The following is a 22,348-nucleotide window of genomic DNA, read 5'->3' as shown; positions in this document are numbered from 1 at the left end:
ACCTGTTTCTGTATGCATAACCTTTAATTGACCGACGTGTTTCTCAGTATTAATCTTTTAATGACCGACGTGTTTCTCAGTATTCTCCAATTAGTTCATGTTTAAGATTTTTGAAACATATTTTATGTTAGTTTTATGTTAAACTTCTTCATTATATTTTCTGCTATTGTATATATTTAGCTCTAATTTGGTAATATGAATACTATTTTGAAATAAAGATTTACTAGTTAATGTTTTTGTATTTTCTTGTTATACACATCTCACTATAAATAATGAAGGTAGAGAGTAAAGAATATTCAAAGTGAAGAAACATAAAGCAAGTGATTTGACAATATCTCAATGAAGGGTTTCTTTTCAATAATGGGAAATTATTAAAGAATAATTAAAAAGATGAAAGATGAGGAGATGATATTTTCCATATCTAAAATCAATATGGGATGAATAACTAAAAGGTTTAAGAAACCCTTACAAGTTAATAAGAAAAGGCCAGAAATACCACAGCAAAAGAAAAACAGAAAAGTTACTTCACAAAGTGGAAAATTAGAATGGCTAATAAATATAGAGATGAGCAAACTTATGTTATCAGAGAAATGTTATTTAAAATGAATTAAAACAACAAAAGAACAATTAGATGGGCAAAAATGGTAGTTATATAATTTCAAGTGTTGATGAAACCATGAGGAAAGAGGATCGCTGACCCACTGTTAGTGGGAATATAAACCACTACAAGCTGAGCCCTGCGAAATTAAACATTCTCTACAGCTCAACAAACACTCACAGGCCATACCGAGATACACATGAGCATATTCACTCCGATGCAGTTCGCACTCATGGGGCTTTAAAGGCAAACTCTATGCCCACCACTGAGAATGGTGAGTTACTTGCAGTGTGCACACAGGATGAAAACGCAGGGTGCCAGTGAAAACCAATGAGCTACCTGACGTGAAACAATACAGATAGATTTTTAAAAGATCATTGATTGAGAAAAAAGAAATTCCTGGGCTCCAGCGTCCTGGCACGATGAGGTTCCGGTTTTGTGGTGATCTGGACTGTCCTGACTGGGTCCTGGCAGAGATCAGTACACTGTCCAAGATTTCCTCTGTGAAGCTGCAGCTGCTGTGCAGCCAGGTACTAAAGGAGCTTCTGGGACAGGGGATTGATTACGAGAAGATCCTGAAGCTCACTGCTGATGCCAAGTTTGAGTCTGGTGATGTGAAGGCCACAGTGGCAGTACTGAGTTTCATCCTCTCCAGTGCGGCAAAGCACAGCGTTGATGGTGAATCCTTGTCTAGTGAACTGCCACAGCTGGGGCTGCCCAAAGAGCATGCAGCTAGCCTGTGCCGCTGTTATGAGGAGAAGCAAAGCCCTCTGCAGGAGCACCTGCGGGCCTGCAGTCTGCGCGTGAATAGGTTGGCAGGAGTGGGCTGGCGGGTAGACTACACCCTGAGCTCCAGCCTGCTGCAATCCGTGGAAGAGCCCATGGTGCACCTGCGGCTGGAGGTGGCATCTGGCCCAGGTGTCCCAGCACAGCCTGTTGTCATGTCCCTCTCAGCAGACAAGTTCCAGGTCCTCCTGGCAGAACTGAAGCAGGCCCAGGCCCTGATGAACGCCCTGGGCTGAGGAAAAGGGTATTCCAGGCCTGTGTGGAACTGCCCTATCTGTGTGGAGTTGCTGCCCTCTGAACTCCAGGAGGTGGCTCCAGTTCAAGGATGCGGGGGCCTGGTCTGTACCCTTGCCTCCCAGATCCCTGGCTGACCTGCCTCCCACTTGAGAATTCAGCATAGGACTCCTGAGGACCTTTCCCTGTGAAAGGCATTTGTCAATATGTTCTCATGAGCGGGAAGAATAAACAGAAATATATAAAAAAAAAAGATCATTGATTGAAAATACTAAGAAATCAAGTAAGACCTAACATATAATACTATTAATGTAAATTTAAAATGCATCAAATACAAAACAAAGCCATGCATTTTCAAGGATACGTACATGACAACTTAAATACAGTAGAGAAGGTGTGTGTTGGGAGAACGGAGAAGAGAAAGGGTGATGGAAATTAAGAATAAGCGAGAAAATGAAAATAAAATAAAATGAAATAAAATAAAATAAAATAGGAGACTTCATGTGGACCCATGATGCTAGTATGCCTTAATCTGAGGAACAGGGCTAAACAACCTCAGTGTAACTGACATCTAACATACACTTTCGCTTCATCTCCAACTGTTATTTCTCATCTTCCTATTTCATGTCAATTATAAAATAGTAACAATGACAATTAAAATTAGTGCCAATTTTTAGGGAGGATTTTTCTAAAATGACAGCATGAAGTATAGTGTTAACTATTCTTTTGAAATTAATTTTATATAGCCAATAGAAAACATTCTTCTAAGTTCGTAAGGTTTTTAAAAAGTTACCTAATAAATTAAACATATTTAAAGCTATTAAAATAATACATTTTTCACCTTAATAAAAATGTGTAACTACCTGATATTAAATCATCTTTATAATCTTGGAATAATTCTGATTAGTGAAGACAGATTTTAATGTCAATTCAATTCTCGATGCAAAGATTTTACTTAGGATGCTCCCACTGATAGTTAAGCTCTTTCATCTCTGTGGCTTCCAACATATCTAACCATCAGCTAGCAATTTCTTGTGAATATGTCCAAAGCACCTCAAAGTTGACATATCCAAAATTCCATTTACTTATTGTGAAATATCTTTTAAAAGATTTTAATAAATTATAATCAGTCTTTTCAAACTTAGCTTTCTCACTGCTATGCTTTGATTACATCTGCTCTAAAATCCACATGTTGGAAATATCGCCAATGTGACAGGATTAAGAGATGAAGCCCTTAAGAGGTGAACAGACCCTGAGGGCTGCTCCCTCAGGAATGAGATTAAGATCGTTATAAAAGAAGCCCCACACGGCCATGTGACCTGTTTTTCTGCCTTTTGCCATATGAGGAAATAGCATGGCCCCCCTTGAAGATGTAGCAATAGGTACCACCTGGGAAGTGAGCAGCTCTCACCAGACAACCAAACCTGCTAGTACCTCGATCTGCAACTTCCCAGCCACCAGAACTGTAAGAAAACAATTTTCTGTTCTTTACAAATCACCCAGTCCATGGCATTTTGCTACAAAAGCTCTGAGACACTCACCAAAAGCAAAAGTACTGTGAAGGAATCTGGGAATTGATTGTAAAATTTCAGATAATACACACGGTTTGTTAAGTAAACCACATAAAATTTTCTAAACTGGACATCCACATTCTTAATTTGGAAATGGCAACAATACCTTTATTCAGACTCTTTGGAAATTAATCAGCATTATACAACTGTAGTAAGGAACACAAGATATTCATAGTATGAAAATTATTCCACAATAAAATGGAATAAGCTACTGATAAATACTAAAATGTGTGAATCTCACAGACTCTGCTTAGTGAAAAGGTACAAAATATTACATGCCGTACAATCTCATTTATATGAAGTTCTAGAATGGGCAAAACTAATCAATGGTGGTAAAAAAAAATCAGAAGAATGATCACCTCAGGGGTGTGCAGAACCTTTGACTGAAGTGATGATAACATTCTATATATTGATGGCATTTGGATTACTCAGGTGTATGTATTTGTCAAAAATCAATAGTTGTGCATTTGGGATTTGTGCATCTTACTGTAGTATATTTTATCTTAAAAACATCATGAATAAAAAATAATCAATATTTGTTTTCCTTACTAAGGAGTTCTAGTTTCTTAAATATGAGAAAAAGGTGAATTTTGATTACATCAGAAAACTCTATCACCCTTGAATTATTGCCTAAATGTAAGAGAGAAAGGAGAGTTTCTGTTTTTCATTTTTATGTTATTTTATTATGTTTTTACCTCTGGCATTCCTTGTGGAGAGAAAGCATTAAAAGGTGGTACAACATCTGAAACATTTTCATATCCTGGAGGAGGTGGTTCAAATAACGACGTGTTGAAAATCTAAAGAAATAATCAAAAGTAAATCAGTTAAAGCGTGATTACTACAAGCAAATAAGAAAAAATGCATATTATCTTTTACATCAGTAGAGGATTAATCAATTCCTCAGTATTTTGATAATACATATCAAACACTCAGCACTGTGCTAGAAGCTGAAAGGAATTCATGACATGAATGACAGGCTCTGTCCTCAAAATTGTGAAGTCTATTGAGGGAGACAAAGCTAATCAAATAATCAAAACAATCAGAAAATAACTAAGTAGTACAGAAAGTTTCTGAATAACTGAAAGAGAAGTTCAGAAAAGGATAAACTTCCAAAGAGAAAAAAGAGAACAACTGTATCCTGATGGCAGGAAGACTGAGAAATAGATTCTTTCAAGTGGATTATTTCCCAGATTGGTGTAAATAAAAGCCTAACTAGAGAATTGTTTCATAAGAAGGTTAAAAGCAAATTAACCTCATGAGGTCCTTGAAAGTGGTGGGTAAGAACCAACTTTTGATTGAGGAGAAAAATTTTAATCCCGGCTCGGTGCCTATACCTCAGTGGCTAGGGCGCCAGCCACATATACTGGAGCTGGTGGATTCGAATCCAGCCCCGGCCTGCCAAACAACAATGACAACTACAACAACAAAATAAAATAGCTGGCTGTTGTGGTGGGCGCCTGTAGCCCCAGCTACTTGGAAGGCTGAGGCAAGAGAATCTCTTAAGCATTAAGAGTTGGAGGTTGCTGTGAGCTGAGACACCACGGCACTCTACCAAGGGCAACACAGTGACACTCTGTCTCAAAAACAACAACAACAAAAAAAAAAATGGGCAGCACCTGTGGCTCAGTGAGTAGGGTGCCAGCCCCATATACCAAGGGTGGCGGGTTCGAACCCAGCCCCAGACAAACTGCAACAACAACAAAAAAATAGCCGGGCATTGTGGCGGGCACCTATAGTCCCACCTACTTGGGAGGCTGAAGCAAGAAAATCGCTTAAGCCCAAGAGTTTGAGGTTGCTGTGAGCTGTGACGCCACAGCACTCTACCAAGGGTGACAAAGTGAGACCCTCTCTAAAAAAAAAAAAAAAGTTAATCCCCAAATAAAGAGCAACACTATGGGGTAAAGCTTAGTCATTTATAATAGTGCTAAGATAATTACTTAGGAACAAATTAAACATTAAATTCACTTCAACAAAAATTTACATTTTGGGTAAGTACATATTTGATAGTATCTTGATACACTGAGCAACATACACACTGAAAAGAATGAAAAACATTGAATTAGATATATGTATGTATGTTACTACAAAAGTTTCAAGACAGACTGTGTTATGGTCCATTATTTCGCTTCCAAGAAAAATGGTTGACAGCACCCTTTCTGATTCAGCCATGAAGTTTCAACACATATATCTTCTTAAGTATATAAATGAAGTAGGAAAAAAGGGGGGGAATAATCAGAAGCACCCCCCCACACTCCCGCCAACAAAAAGAAAGCAAGCAGAAAATCTGAGAGGTAGCACTAGAATCTACTCTGCCTTGGTTGGCTCTATCAAAGCCTGGGACCCCATGAAAGGGATTCTGAAGTTAAGATTGTCTAAGGGTGGTCCAAACAATGGAGTCTAACAGAAGACCCTGGTATAAAGCTGGTCTCTAAAATCCATATCTTTGCAGGGGTGTCCAACCTTTTTTCGTTGCACACTGGAAGAATAAGAGCTGTCTTGGTCCACACATTAAATACACAAACACCAATGAAGAAAGCTGATGAGCAAAAGAAAAGACCCATGCCTACTTTTCACAATATATGCCACAGCAGATAAGCAAAACAGTCATCAAATAATCTACATGCAGCCTGCTTAGGGTTAAGCATAAATTCGAAATAAAACATATTCCATGGAAGGTGATGGCTTGGGGTAAAGAAACAACAACAGGGCCCCTGAGAATTCCCAGCCCTATAGTCCACTCACTGCCCATGTGGTACAACTCAAGCTTAATCATTTATTTCAAAGTGGTACCAAGTTTGTGGTGCCTCCTGAGGCCTGGCAGAAATGAATAGGAGAAAGCAGCCCTGGGCTTAGGCCTTAAACAATCCCCGCAAGGTTATAAAGCTGAAGAACTCAGAGCCACAAAATCAGTGAACACACACAAAGCACCATGGGAAAAAGCCAAAAGAAAAAAGAGTAAAATCACACCTGAAGACTATATTTTTTGTATTTATCATACACATGATATTGAATTCAAATTTAATTTAAAAAATTAAAAATAATGTGTGAGGGGGTAAAAAATACTTAGACAAAGCTGAAGAAATCTAATTGATTTATGAGATAGATCTAAAGAAATCATTCGGAATGCAGCAAAAGAATGACAGAAATGACAAAATAGTAGAGAAATTTTAAGAGACTCAAGAAACAAAATGGAGAGGGTTCAGGACACATACAGAGTTCTAACGGAAGAGAGTCCAAACAATGCGGAAGAGCTACGTTGGAATATACAAAATCGTCCAAAATTGACAAAAACGATAAACTTTATAATTTCAGATTCAAAATGTCCAATGAATGCTGACCAAGATGAAAAAAAATAACCTATACTCCCCCATCTTCGTAAAACTGTAATACTAAATATTGTATTTGCACTGCTAAAAATTGCAAAAGACATTAGACAAGATTACTCATACAGAGCAAAAGTTAGATGGGCTGCAACAATTTCAACAATAGAATATTCTCTCTCTGGAGAATATTCTGAGGGATAGTAAGGGTCAAACTACAAATCTATGTCCCGCAGAAACAGCCTTTTGAGAAGAAAAGTGAAAGGATATTTTCCCACCAAAATGTCACATTCTGGGGACAACAGATGCTCATGTAAAATAAATCAAATTAGTAAAAAATATTTTTCAACAAAACAAAATAAAAATATACAAAGTCTCTAAAAGAAATGCTAAGATATTGCAAGAAGGATAGAAAAGCAAAGATATTGCAAATGTATCGTAACAATTAATAGATAAGGACTATATATAATAATAGTATTGTGCTAATATTATAATAATAAACTTGTGTTTTTCAAGCTTATAAAAACAAGACTGAATTAGAATTGGTAGTGTATGACTCAAGTGAAAGTATTCGTTTTATATTGTAGAAAAATGAATTATGATACTGTTAAGTAGAAGAGGGATTTTTTAAGTTTCCAAATTACTATAAGATATAATGAAGCTAATTAATCCAAAAATAGGAAGGGAGAAGAAGCTTTAGAGTTTAGAATAAAACAAGAATAATATTTATATAATAAGAAGGTAGAAGTGGCCTAAATACTGTACATCAGCATTCACAAAAAACTACAAATGGAAAAGAATGATTAATTTCCTTTAGTTCTTTGCTCTAGTTAGTACTATTTGTTTATTTGTTGTGAAAGCGAATAAATCTGTATATTTTGTTTAAAAAAAAAACAAACCACAGTATGTCTGAATGAATACAATCGGCTGTGTACCATTTTATGAGTGACATAAACCTAGGCAAGTAGAAAAGTAACAAAATAGAAAAAGAAATATCAAGCAAATATCAATTTCGGAAAAAAATTTATCTTACAAAATGAATTTTAGAGCAAAGTCAAAGAACCTTACTGAGAGAGAAAGAGGGCCACTATGTAAGTGTTTCATTTCACCAACAATTCTAAATTCATTTATATCTGATAATAGAGCTCAAAACTATGCAAAACATAAATTGACAGAACTGCAAAAAGAAACCCAAGAAAAATTCACCATTATAGGGGATAATTTAACATTTATATATGCAATTAAGAAAGAACACAGATAAAATGAGAACACATTAAGGATAAAGGAAATTTCAGCCAAATAACCAACTCCAACTAATAAACAAATACAAAATATGAAGCCCGACAATAGACATTTGTTAAGAAACACATTTTTTAAGAAACACAGAAACAGAACATTTATAAAAAACTTCCACATATTCAGCTCTAAAGGAAGTTCAAAAAATGTCAAAGGATTCTCATCCTCAAACCACATGATCTGATGACAATATATTTAATTTTGTGAATCAGATCAAACAGGTTACAAGCACAATCTTTAAATCAGAATTTTAAAAATTCTTCTAAATAGTTCTAGGGTCAAAGAAAGAAACATGGAAATTAGAGAAATATTTATATATTAATGGTAACTAAAATACTTCTTAACCATACTTGTGAAATCTAATTGAACTGGTTCTTTGAGGGAAACTTATGGCTCCTTTATAATAGAAAAGGAAAAAGCCTAAAGTTAAGGGCTCAGCTGAGGATGTTACGAAGAAGAGAAAACACAAAAAAAGATGAAAGAAGCAGAATTAATAAAATATAAAGAAAAGCTATATGAGAAAAGATTATCAAAGCCAACGTTTATTCTTTGAATGCACGAATAGTAATATAACTCTCTCAGGACCAATAAAAGAAAATATAACACAAATAAATAATACTAGGAATAAAACAAGGGACATATTTAAAGAGCCTCCACAGATTCAAAAGGATAAGAAAAGACTAGAAATAACTATATCACAAATATGAAAACTAGGTGAAATGGAAAAATGCATTTAAAAACTTATGAACACTGACATAATAATACATTTTTTAAAAATCTAATAGTCATATAACAATAAAAAAACTAAATCAGTAGTTTAAAATCTTCCACAAAATACAGTGTCAAGGGCAAGTAGTTTTCCTTGAGTTGGAAAGATGAAAAGAAAGGATCTTGTAAATATAACATGATCAATTTCAGAGCCTGGAAAAACCCAGCTCATTTTATAAATATAATACTGATATAATAATCCAATCAGAAAATTGCGTAAACACAGACTAAACATGCTATGTCTATGAACTGAATATATATCAATATAAGAATGTACAACCTTAATATTGGCTAATATTATAAGTTCCCCAAATTTAAGGTTAGTTAAATGTCAGAATATCATTTAATGTTATCTTCACATTAAAAAAAAGAAAAATTACAGCTATGATTTAATAAAAAAAAAGAAAAATTACACGTTCATCTCAAAAAAAAAGCGTATTGATAATTCAAAGTAAATCCCCAACAAAAAGTTACAGAAAACTTGGAAAGAAAGCAAATTAACTCGATAAAGAAGACAGTAAACATTAAAATTAATAGTGAAACATAAAGGAATTCCTTTAACAGTGAAACATTAAAGGACTTCCAGAATGAAGTCAAGAATACCTAGTATCATCACTTTTTTCAGCACAGATCCAGTAATCCGAAGTGGGAAAGAAGGGAGTGAATCTGGGCTAATGTTATATTAGACTAACTAGAACACAAATTATCTCCCTTTCTTGAAGATGATAGAACATAAAATGAAAACAAATCAATACTACTCCCAAGATCTTCACATTTTCCAAATTTTCCATATTTTTTCTGTGATCTACAAGGGTATATTCATTTGAATCACTGGGTGAGATTATAAGAAAAACTATGCTAAGGTGCAATAAAAATCTGTCTACAAACATTCATTACATAATTAAGCTTTGGGGGAAGCGAGTATTCAAGCTTGTCTCATTTGACTTGCCTTTATGGTCATCAATTCTACACCACCTTTGTGCCACAGTGAATTTTACAGCAAATTATGAGTCATCCTAACAACCAGAAAGAAAGTTCTTAAGGTTAAAGAAATGATTTGTTTAGGTCAACTTTAACTAAGGACGAGTATATGCCAGTCTTAATTACTCACTGTCCAAAATTCACTAGTAGCCTTAATTATGTTTTCAGAGTATAATTAAAACAATTTTGGCATGCAAATTTCTATTTACTTTTGGTGACATAAAAAGTCAATATATAGTTCAGTCCACATGGTACCTTATCTCTACATAAACAATAGCGAAACAAAGTGTCTGCATACATTAAAAAGTATTTCTGGGCGGCGCCTGTGGCTCAGTGAGTAGGGCGCCAGCCCCATATGCCGAGGGTGGCGGGTTCAAACCCAGCCCTGGCCAAACTGCAACCAAAAAATAGCCGGGCGTTGTGGCGGGCGCCTGTAGTCCCAGCTGCTCGGGAGGCTGAGGCAAGAGAATCGCGTAAGCCCGAGAGTTAGAGGTTGCTGTGAGCCGTGTGACGCCACGGCACTCTACCCGAGGGCGGTACAATGAGACTCTGTCTCTACAAAAAAAAAAAAAAGTAATTCTAATAGGATCCACAAGATAGTAATTGTATTTGTTGCCTGTGGGGAGGAGAACATGTTTGGGTTGTGCAGGAGTGAAAGGAATCATAGTTTGCCACATAATTCAGCTAAGGACAGTTAGTTACAACAATTAAACTGCACTAGGAGATGGGAGATAGAGCACTGGTGATTGGGCCAGAGGGATGAGCATAGGCTGAAATGTTCTAATGCCAATAGATAATGCCCGAATCTGAAACCAAAGCAATATAAACAAACATGTTATTTATAAAAATAGAGGTAAAAATCAAAAGAATCAACTCATAGTTGAATAGTGATTACTTCCAAAAATGGAAAAATTGAAAGCCAGGCACTCTGGAGAAGTACGTGATTACTTGCATGTGTAACATGGATAAAAATAAAACCGAAATAAGGGTACAACTTAAAAACATTAAAAAGCTTTTGGTAGGTAACCTATGAGATTTTCATGAATGGTAAATAGGTTACTTAAAAGAAAACTTCCACATGATTCAATTTGTATCATGTGATAGGTTTTGGTGACTTTATAAATGCATGCAATAGCAAGAATAAATAAGGACATAACATAAGAACAGCAACAGTACAAACAAAATTTGGAGGTGAGGAAGAAGAAAAAAAAAAAAGGAAGAAAAATGAAGGCTGCTATTTTCCACCTTGCATGCAGACAATCCCTGAACTTGACAGAACAAAACAGAGCTTTAAGCACATGTACCTCTTTTAGTATTATCAGTATTTTACTATGTCATTAGATAATTTTCCTAAACATAATTTAAAGACCCCCTGGTACTTAATTGTATAGATATTTCGCCTCTTAGGTTATCAAGTTACGAGACTATATGATATACATTGGTATTCCCGAAACTTTTTTTCAAAAAGACCTTTTAAGTTTTGAAATAGTTGAATAATTTTTTTCAAGTTACAATTTAACTATTATTATTTAAAATAGTAGTTAGTATGGAAAGTTCCAAGTCACATGAGGAAATTTAGCATGGGATTACATCACTGACTGCAAGATATAATAAAATGTTAATCATTCAGAAGAGATGGATTCATTAGTCATTAAGAGGAGGTTACTGTCATATTTTGAAAAGAACACATAAATATATATGTAAATCACATGACATTTTCAGTTCACTGATCGAGCTGGACTTATTTGCAGCTAGATATAATTTAGAAAGTCCAGTAATAAAAGGAGTAAAGAAAGCTCTTAGACTTGAAAGAGCTTTTTCTAGATACAGTAGCTATAAAATAAGGTATGCTAAATAGGGATGAATATGTGAGTTGTATTTTACGAGCTTTCAAATTGAACATATATTATGATGAGAAACAGTTATCTGCATAATCTTCACTTTCTCAAGTATATGCCCCAACTTGCAAACCAGATGGAAAATTCTTTAGAGTAGATACGATTCTATAGACCTTGCCTCCAGACCTTCATCACCTCCAAACGCCCAGACACTAGTTGTTGGCACACAGCTGAATACAGAGTAGTTTGAGCCATAATCATTGAGCACCAGTAAAAACATAGTTCAAACCGCATGCCGGTTTTCTGAATTTCCTAGCAATCCCAAATCTATTCAGTGACTTTATAGATTAAACCTATCAAAACTGAATGTATTTTACTTGCTTAGAAGTTTACTAATACCATATTTGACATTGATGTATAACATTAAAAAATAAAAACCACCCTCATCAAGCAGTAATTTCTCAGATTCTTTCTAACATCACATTACCTTCAAACATCATAAGAAGTCAGCTGATGCTAGTAATCAGATATTAGAGATATGATTCATGAGACTGAGTAATACTGTTTTCTATAAATATTTGGAGATGGGATAGAACATTTTTTATAGAAGATATTTGAAGAATAGATTGGGGGAATGTTCTTTCATTCTTTTTTTTTTTTTTTTACCTCATTTCCATCTGCATCAATTATTGAGATGTAGTTGGGATGAGTCTTATTTGGGTAGGACAACAGAACATCATAATGGGCTAGCTCAACAGAATCCAGGCCAAATTCTTTCCACTGGGATTGAATTTGCTTTGCAAGCTGAAAGTTTTGTTCCGTTCCTGCTAAATGGGGTATCCGTGTAAAATTACTGGTAAACAAAAATTCAAAGTGGTTAGAAATTAATGTTTAGTCATCCTTCATTCCAACTCCACAATAAAACAAAGCATATTTATCCCAAAATACTTAGAAATATGATGTGTTAAAAAAAGCAAGGTGGCACTATTATCGCATTGAATAGATTTTCAAAGTCTGCTTTTAAATTTCCATGCTCTAATTTTCATTAATTCAAGAGAAAAACCAGAGAAACTGGTATTGGTAGAGTATTGTTATGTGTAATCCTAGGTCTATAACCCCTTATAGTAAATGAGTATGATGTCAAATTCTATTCTTAAGACCTTTGCACATTGGAACTTAATTAGAATTAACGGTTTATTTCACTGCGTAAAATATATTTGGGAACTTAAGAAAAAATTATCCAAAAGACCAGGGTATAACATGGCAGGAATTACTAGTGATTACATTTATTTAAATACTGAAAGTTACAAACAAGTAAGAAACTTTTGACTAGCAATATTTATAAAATATCTTCACTAAAAAATTATCTGAACATATTGACACACGTTCAGACTGCATTCTTATACTCCATCCATGACGAAGAGTAATATAATCAAAACCAATGATTAGAATTAGTCTGCTGAAGAATAACTTTAACAAAGAAATTATATGGTCAACATTTGGCTACCAGAAATATTTCCATGAGTAGACTAATTTCTCATTTAATATGTATAGATACTGGTGTTTTTGATTGTTTTAAATTTATTCATTCCGGGGAAATTGTTGTTTCCCTGAAAAATTATTGGTGTTTTCAAACTTAAACCCCCTTTTAAAAAATTCCATATGACAAGGCATTATGTGCCAGGAAAAGGTATCTATTTTTAGTTCATAAACGTTGGGAACGTCATGAATTTCTGGTTCTACATATATAGGATTTTCTATAATCAACACACTTCGATCTTTAAGATGATTCCTTAAAAACAAATAAACAACACCGTTATGATAATCCCAATTTTAACTCTTTCATTCTACTGTGTATCTTAATTTTTAGTTTGATAAATCAACATTGAATAAAAATAACTCAAGTTTTAAAATTTCAATTTGTGAATGTTTGGGGACATGACACTTTACATAGGATTTCTAACGTTATGTGTAAAGTATGGTGACAAAAAGAACACACATTTAAGAGGCTGCTAAGGAGTCTCTATCCCTTCTTTGATGTATACTTGCAGAGAAAACAGAAAAAACAGCAGAGGTGTTGCTATTTTCTTCTATATTACACAAATCACAAACTGCTGCAGTGCCTAGATGTGAACTATGCACATTTCCTGAAGTACCAGCTATAACTCTGTCCCTACCTGCAAGAGCAGCTGCTATAAGGAATCATTATTTTTTAAGTGAAATTCCTTTGAACAGTTTTGCCACTACAAGTAGGACACAATATCATGCTAATATCAGGATTAGGATCCAGTCATTGGGAACAAAACAGATCCTGGAAAAAACAGACAGGAAAAAAAAGATCTGGTGGGGCCAGATGGCTCACCCAGCATTCTGGGAGGCCCAGGTGGAAGGATCTTTTGAGCTGATAGTCATCTCTACTAAAAATAGAAAAACTTAGCCCAGGATGGTGGTGCATGCCTGTAGTCCCAACCACCTAGGAGGCTGAGGCAGGAGGACTGCTTTGAGCCAAGGAGTTTGAAGTTATTGTGAGATAGGCTGACACCACTGCACTCTAACCACTCTGGAAAGAGAAAATGCTTTCTCAAAACAAACAAACAAACTAAAAAAGAAAAAATTAGCATAAATCATATAAGTAGTAGTGTCTACCTAATTAGTTACCACTAATTTGGTGTCTGACCCTAAGAAAATGAATTTACAAATCTCCCAAATAAGCAAAAATCTGCTGTTCAGAGATCTCTGTCAGACTGGTTTAAATATGTCCCAAGTATTTTCACATTCTTTCAATTCATAAAGGGAGCTACTGGTATACCTGTATTAATACATTTCTTCTGATTTATAAAAGATTCAGCAGTGTTGGGGAAGTTAAATGACTTAAAGGCAGCTAATAAAAGGTGGAACTGGTACTCAAATCTTTCCAGTAAAACCGTAATATTCTGAACTTGGAAATCTAAGACACTCTTCTAAAATCATTTTATCTTTCAAAACATGATAGAGAAGGAAAATCCTACTAGAGAGATGCAAAATAGTGAACAGATCTGCAAATTTAACCAGGTGTTTACAAACCAGGAGAGAAAACACCAGACAACCCTGTAGCCCAGGGAAGAATGAAAAACCTGCTCCTAATTAATCGTCCCATTCACTGCTGAGGCAGATGCTTCAGAGGCAGTGGGGGAACTTTATGAGCAGAACAAAAGATCATAAAGGAGGCCAAGATAGGCAGTCCTAGACTTTCCTGGCCCCTGACTAATGGACATCCAGTAGAATCTCCACAGTTGACCACCTCCCTAAGTTGACCTAATTTTCATAGACCAAACATGTACCACACATACATATCAATATAGTAGGCCTAGTTCCTTGTGGTAACCACCTCTGTATGCCGACCAATTTGTTAACACATACATATCAGTATAGTAGGCCTAGTTCCTTGTGGTAACCACCTCTGTATGCCGACCAATTTGCTACAGTCTCCTGAGTGGTCAACTTACAAAGACTCTACCATATTTTAATCAATGTGTTCCAATAGATAACTGGCAAATTTGGAAAGTCGAGGAGGCTTCTAGAGATTCTATAGTTGCTGGAAGGGTAAAAATGATTGTAGTGTAGTAAGTGTGGCAGGCAGAGGATAGGTTTTCAGAAAGATTAAGAAGTTTAAGCTTTAGGATCTCTCATTTCAAAGAGATCTGGAAGACACCCTATCAAATTCTTATTTATATCTTTCATTCTATTGTAATTGACGTAGAAAGACATGTGTTTACATGATTATGGGCAGGCATATCTATTCATATCTATGTGTATATACGTATAAGTATACATAATATTGTTTTTATATAAAATTACAACTTGAATTCATCAGGGACTCTCTCAATCATTAGAGAAACTTCAAGTATTTTTTAGACATACATGTACTATGCCAATTTAAAAAAAGATTTCATACCTTGAAAAAACTATTCTCACCTATTATATATTATACTTACATAATAATTCTATGCAAGGGTTCTATTTTTTGTTGCTTCGAAAATACTTTTAAAATTAACTCATGTATCTCTTTGGTCTGTATTAGAAATAGCTGTTTCAGGAAGTAGAGAGCTAGTTTTCAAAATATGCCAAATACTGGGGTGCCAAAAAAAACATACACATTGAAAATGATGTTGTCTATGTACAACTCTTGGATGTGGAATTGAATTATGGTAGCAATGTGTAGTATTACATTTGGTCAAACAACAGTATCAATCAAATGAATGCTTGTGTCACCAGGCAGGACAGTTAAAGAAAAGGGCAGAAGCAGAGATGTCTTCCAGGAGCTCAAGAACATTTTGAAGTGGTATTTGGAATTCGAGAACATTGTGGAAGTGCAACAATAATGGAGGAGTGAATGTGCAACAGAACCTCTAAAACATCCAACCACCGCAGGCATCCATGATGAGTCTGAGACATGCAGTAGTGTGTGTGATGTGCACAAGGGAAGATCCCAGATGCCTTGCACAGCACCAAGTCCTGCTTCTTCTGCTACGGTGTCCAAATGGTTTACACACTCACACACTCACCACAGAAGACTACCCAACAGTGTGCACGTGAGACAGGAGTTAGCAGAACCAGCATGCAGCACATTCTTAAAAGAGCAAAATGGGAAGTTTTCATTCCAAGATTATGATATGTACCAAGTTGTGAGAGCTTACCTTGGTGGAAATTTGCCAGGGCAATGGATAGAACAAAGAGTTGAGTGCCGCTGAGTCTCTCCATGTTCTCCTGACTTCACATCCCTTGACCGCTACCTACAAGGGATCTTAAAGGATGTGGTGTAGCGTAGACAACCAGCTACAGGAGGTACTTCCAGAAGAAATTGAAATGGCATGCGCAGGGACACAACCAAACACCTTGGCCAACATTGCTCAAGCAACGTTCACTGTAATCAGAAGGGTCTGGACACTGATGTAACCACTTGGAGCACCTCTTGTAATTGCAAAAGTCAGATGTAACTTGTATTCATCTTTGGTTGTTATATATTGAGTATTATAATTTTAATGGATATTTTTTAATTTTTTTTTTTTTTTTTGTATGTTTTTGGCCGGGGCTGGGTTTGAACCCACCACCTCTGGCATATGGGACTGGCGCCCTACTCACTGAGCCACAGGCGCCGCCCAATTTTAATGGATATTTTAATTCTTAAAATATGTATACCTTTTTTGGCACCCTCTGTGTATGCTCTTCAATTGCACCCACATCACAGTAATATCATTATCCCTATTTTACAAATGTAGAAATAAGGGCTTTGGAAGGTTAAATATTCACTCAAAGTTACTTCATTATGAAAGGTCAAAGATGGAATTCAAACTCAATTCTGACTCCAAAGTCCAATCTTATTTTTTTTTTACTAAAATACACCGTCTTCTACTTTGGGCCCAGCACAGTGGTTCACGCCTATAATCTAGCACTCTGGAAGACAAGAGGATCTTTAGAGCTCAAAAGTTGGAGCCCAGCCTGAGCAAGAGAGAGACTAAATACAGAAAAATTAGCCAGGCTGTTGTGGTAGGCACCTGTAGTCCTAGCTACTCAGGAGGCTAAGGTAGAAGGATAGCCTGCAGCCTGGAGTTTGAGGTTGCTTTGAGCTAGGCTAAAGCCCCAGGACTCTAGCCAAAAAAAAAATGCTATCTTCCTCTCAATCATGAGTTAGTAAACATAAGTTCCACTGGGCAAATCTGACCTACTGTCAATTTTGTGCATTCCAGGAACTAAGAATGGTTTTTACATTTAAATAGGTTTACAAAATAAACAAGCAAAAGAACCCTAATATTTTGACACATGAATGATATGGAATTCAAATTTCAGTGCCCATAACTAAGGTTTGATCAGGACCAACCCACTTACTTGTTTATATATTTTCTATGACTTCTTCTTTTTTTTTTTTTTTTAATTTCAGGTTAATGTGAGCATACAAACAACTAGGTAACTAGGTTACAATGTTTACATTTGTTAGGTAAAGTCTCCCTTGCAGTTGTGTCCTGGACCTAAGGGGTGTGCCATGCCCCCTTACCTTGTGCCCACTGAGTGGGAGCACACCAATTCTTTCTAGGACTTCTTCGTGCTACAATATCAACGCTGAATAGCTGTTACAGAGATCAGCCTACAAGCCTGGTTTTATTTACAGACAAAGTCTGCTAACTCCTACTCTAAAACCCCTGTAATAATAAAGGTTAGCTGAAAGTATAATCCTCCCCCAATGAAATATGGGTCTTTATACAAGACCCTTGAATAAATAAAACTTGAAAAAAAAGCACGTCCTATATTTGAAATATTGAAGGTTTCTAAATAGAATAGCAAATTTTACCAACAAATTGTCTATAGAAATTTTCAAATATACACTTACTATAAGAATTTCTTGATGTTCTCAGCTTTCAATTCATTCAGAAATGCCTTCTTCATGCTATGCTGTGGAACTATGTGACCAGTTTCCTTGGAGGGTTTTATAAACCACCCTGAAAAATTCGTCCAAAAATAGGAATGAGATATGAGCTCATAGATAAGACTTATTTTTTTATTATTAAATCATAGCTGTGTACATTAATGCGATCATGGGGCACCATACACTGGTTTTATACACAGTTTGACACATTTTCATCGCACTGGTTGACAAAGCCTTCCTGGCATTTTCTTAGTTATTGTGTTAAGACAATTACATTCTACATTTACTAAGTTTCACATGTATCCTTGTAAGATGCACTGCAGGTGTAATCCCACCAATCACCCTCCCTCCACCCATCATCCCACCTCCCTCCCCTCCCTCTCCCCCTTCCCCATATTCTTAGGTTATAACTGGGTTATAGCTTTCATACGAAAGCCATAAATCAGTTTCATAGCAGGGCTGAGTACATTGGATACTTTCTCTTCCATTCTTGAAATACTTTACTAAGAAGAATATGTTCCAGCTCCATCCATGTAAACATGAAAGAGGTAAAGTCTCCATCTCTCTTTAAGGCTGCATAATATTCCATGGTGTACATATACCACAGTTTATTAATCCATTTGTAGACCGATGGGCACTGGGGCTTTTTCCATGACTTAGCAATTATGAATTGGGCTGCAATAAACATTCTCTTTATGGTTGTATGCATCATGTATGAAACACTAATTATCAATTACCTCTAGCTTTAGGTGAGATTTTCTAAAGCTTAATTTTTTTTTTTTGCCTACTTCTACTGAAAAAAGATCATGCAAATGGATTTTTAAATTACAAACCAATTCCAATATATTTTTCTTACCTAGCTTCAATGACAAGTCAACTCCACTGTTACTCTACGTAATGTTTTATAAGGAAATCAGCACTAAATTTAAATATTATGTTAATGTTTCAGCTAATGAGGTTAAACAAAATCTTTTGAAAATGAAGGCAAAAAAGAGATCCACCTCCTTTCTTCATAAAGCTTCTATCTTCAGTGACTGCTCCTCTAGGCCTAGAGTAAGCATTTAATACTCTTTTATAATGAATTAATTATGAATGTACTTCAAGTACATAAGTTATTTCAAAGTACTGATGCAAACATAGGCCTCTAATCTGCTCTGGTTCTTTAACTTACATAAAATGCACTGAGATTTTATGTTTTCAGTTGACGTCTCTGCCAGACATCCAGGGCATACACCACGAGGCCACAGGCAGTAGTTTGCCACGTCATGTGGTGCCATTAGCTCCTGCAGTTGGTTTTTAATCTCAGGGGGACAGGGTCCAACACTCCATGCTTTATTTGGGGAAATTATAGGATCCAGGAACAAAATTGTTACAAAATCAGCACCTAGGCAGCTTTCATGGAGCTTTTCAATCACATCAATCACATATATACACATATATAAATATTATGTGAATATTATATATGTGAATATTAAAATGCATAATTGGATGCCAAAAGATTAACGATTCTACCAGTACATAAAACAAAAGAACTTGGATTATTGGGGTGCCTATGGTTAGGGCACCGGCTACGTGCACCGGGGCTGTTGGGTTTGAATCTAGCTTGGGCCTGCTAAACAAAAAAATAAAATAACTGGGCATTGTGGTGGGCGCCTGTAGTCCCAGCTACTAGGGAGGCTGAGGCAAGAGAATCTCTTGAGCCCAAGAGTTTGAGGTTGCTGTGAGCTGTGACGCGAGGGCAACATAGTGAGACTCTGTTTAAAAAAAAAAAAAAAAAACTTGGATTAGAATGTGAAATGTGGAGTAACACAATGAGGATGAGACGCCTGAAGTGAGACTTGAAAAATGAACACAATGATGAGGATGGAAGCTTGCTGGGGTGGTGACAGCAGGGAATCCTAAGACAGAAAAAAGATTAATAAAGAACCTATTCTGTGTCAGCCACTGAGTAGTGAAGCAACACTAGGAAAAATAAAAATGCCTTTAAGAAATGCAAAGGATTTGACCCCCAAACAGACCTTACCAAATCTGAGTCCCATTTCTGGAGTTGAGGAAATGGAAATTCAATTTGAAATGTGTCCTTGTTGAGCACTTAGTCATCTAAACTCTCCAACAGGGAGGCTCAGGCCTGTAAACCTAGCTCTCTGGGAGGCCCAGGCCAGAGGATCCCCTGAGCTCAAGAGTTTGATACCAGCCTGAGCAAGAGCAAGCCCCAGTCTCTACTAAAACCATCAGAATTAGCTAGACATTATGGCAGGAACCTGTGGTCCCAGCTGCTTGGGAGGCTGAGGCAGGAGGATCACTTGAGCCCAACAGTTTGAGGCTGCTGTGAGCTAGGCTGACACCATGGCACTCTAGCCTGAGCAATAGACTGAGACTGTCTCAAACAATAAAAGATAAGCCTCACAACAACCCTATGTGGTTACTAATAACTACATGTTAACTATGAGCAGTATGAGTGACCGAGAAACTCTTTGACGGATCCCAAAGTCACACAAAGCGAGTAGAAGAGACTGAGTAAACCCAGCTGGCGCAGGCCTTACTCCTTGAAGTCCCAGAAAAGGGCCCTACAATTCCTAGCAGGGCTGGAATATTCTGGCGATACTTAAAGCTAGTCTTGTTCGTTAAAGTTCAATTACTGGCATCTCCTCACCAAAAAGAAAAAAATGCACCCCAAGTCCCAGTACTGTGTCAGGAGGTCTACATGCTATTTCATTTAATAAGTTGCAGGTAATATTGTCTTGATCATAAAGATAGGGAAACTAAGGCGGAGGGAGGTTCAATAACTTGCTCAAGGCCACTAAGGAGTGGCAAAGTCAGAATTAGAATGGATCACTTGCGTCCAAGGTTACTGTGAGCTAGGGTGACAGGGCACTCTGCCCCGGGCAACACAGTGACAATCTGTTTTTTAAAAAAAGAGTCTGAGCTTGCCCCTTCTGCATCTCTGGTTTTCTCGGATGTTGGCTTAAGTCGCGCAAAAGACCTGCTGTTAAAAGATTTGTTCGAAGCGCTGACAATAATTCACCCATTTCCCAAATGTGCCTCTGTTACTTCCAAAGAGGAAAGAACGAGAAGAGAAATCAACTCCTTCTGCACCCAGGTCCTAAATTCGACCATGAACTGGAAGCAGCCCCAGGTAGACGACTTGATAAAACCCCGCGGGAGGAAGAGCCGCAAAGCTCCCCGGTGACCGTCAGCAGCCCCAGCGACCCCGCGCCGTCCCCAGCAGCCTCCCCCCCAACCGCCCCCACCCAAACCGGCGCCCTGGGGGGCAGCAGCAGCACCCCGCTCGGCAGCCGACCCCCACCCCGCGAGTCCCAGAACCCCGAGACAGCGGGGCGGCTCCGAGGGGGTCTCAGCTGACCGAGCGCCCCCTACCTGCGAGGAAGCCGAGGGTGAAGAGGCCGAGCGCCAGCACCAGCGCCGCAGCCAGGAGCCAGCGCGGGCGGCGCCCGGCCACCACCGCCGAGTCCGAGTCGTTCAGGAGGTTCCACATCGCGGCGCAAATCGAGCCGGGCCTCCCGGGACCTGACCTTGCGCCGCGCTGCCCACGCGAGCGCCCTGGACCCGCAGCCCCGCAGCGCGGTGAGGTCTCTCTCTGCACCGGCGCCTCGCGAACCAATTATCAGCGGCTGGAATTCGCCCCCGGCCCCGGGGTCCAGTCTCTCCGCGGTCAAAGTGTTCGCAGCTTTCTCTAAACCAATCCGAGCGAGCAGGAGGTTCTATCTGCCTCCTGGGGAGAAGGAAATCCGGCCCTCTTAGAGAGGCTCCAGGGAAAAAGTTTCTCTTGAAAATTTCCAGGCCTTATTGAGAGAGAGGGAGGAGGGGGGGAGGGGTGGGGAGGGTGAAAGACACTTGTCTCTTTTCTGTAATTCTCAAGAACTTTTTTTCAGCTCTGAAATCCTATGAAATACAATAAGCAGAATATGGTGCAGTGGTTTGGATAATAGGAGAGGTTGGGCATTAATATATATCCCCACCGTGCTCTTTCTTTTAATGAATACCATTGTTATTAATAAACATGTAGGGTATTACCCTCCATTTACGTGACAAAACCTTTTTTTTTTTTTTAAGAAATGAAACTGGACTTTGTAGAAGGCAGAGACTTCATTTTGATATCCCAGATGTGTTTAGCCACTGTCTTACATAAAATAGATAAGAAATCAGTCTTTGTTGAATTAGCCAGAATAATCAATCACGCATGATTCTATCCTGGTTATAAATTCGTAATAGTGATATCTAAAAGGTGAGAATAGCTATATGCTATATAAAAATCACTGGTGTTCTTATGCTCCACTTCGGAGAGCGTGCACTGACCAACTGTGCTTTGAGGAATCGCGTTTAGCAGCGTTGTGAGTTACAGGGAGGATTGGAGCCAGTGGAGACCAGAAGAAACACATTGGGTGAGACCAACAGGGTGAACAAATACTAAAAATCTAGGGAATATTCAATGAATAGCAAACTCTTTGCTTTGAGAAAAGAAAAGTGTGGGATGAGAGTGGAAAAAGATGGGCTAGATTGTAGAGTGTTGGGTATTTTCATGAAGAATTCCCGAA

At 37.4% G+C, this 22,348-nt stretch overlaps 2 protein-coding genes across 2 annotated transcripts in view; one reads left to right on the top strand and one right to left on the bottom strand.

Moving 5' to 3' along the window:
- The window catches only part of LOC128565270 (Putative N-acetylated-alpha-linked acidic dipeptidase), a 69,981-nt gene extending 48,526 nt beyond the window's left edge, over nt 1-21,455 (bottom strand). The window contains exons 1-4 of the mRNA XM_053561616.1: nt 21,171-21,455; nt 17,757-17,865; nt 12,059-12,245; nt 3,885-3,986 (exon numbers count right to left, since the gene is read on the bottom strand). Coding sequence (XP_053417591.1) covers nt 3,885-3,986; nt 12,059-12,245; nt 17,757-17,865; nt 21,171-21,288 — 516 coding nt within the window. The 5' untranslated portion in view covers nt 21,289-21,455. The remainder of the gene's footprint in view (nt 1-3,884; nt 3,987-12,058; nt 12,246-17,756; nt 17,866-21,170) is intronic.
- Nucleotides 973-1,862, top strand: LOC128565271 (COMM domain-containing protein 4-like). Its single transcript, XM_053561617.1, has one exon. It carries the CDS (start codon nt 1,021-1,023, stop codon nt 1,618-1,620), a length of 600 nt encoding a protein of 199 aa, XP_053417592.1. The 5' UTR covers nt 973-1,020; the 3' UTR covers nt 1,621-1,862.
- Nucleotides 21,456-22,348: the final 893 nt, after the last annotated feature.

This window comes from Nycticebus coucang, chromosome 14, assembly GCF_027406575.1.
Source record: "Nycticebus coucang isolate mNycCou1 chromosome 14, mNycCou1.pri, whole genome shotgun sequence".
In the NCBI taxonomy this organism is placed as follows: domain Eukaryota; kingdom Metazoa; phylum Chordata; class Mammalia; order Primates; family Lorisidae; genus Nycticebus; species Nycticebus coucang.
Note: the sequence above shows the minus strand (reverse complement) of the source record. Positions and strands in the feature narration are given on the sequence as shown.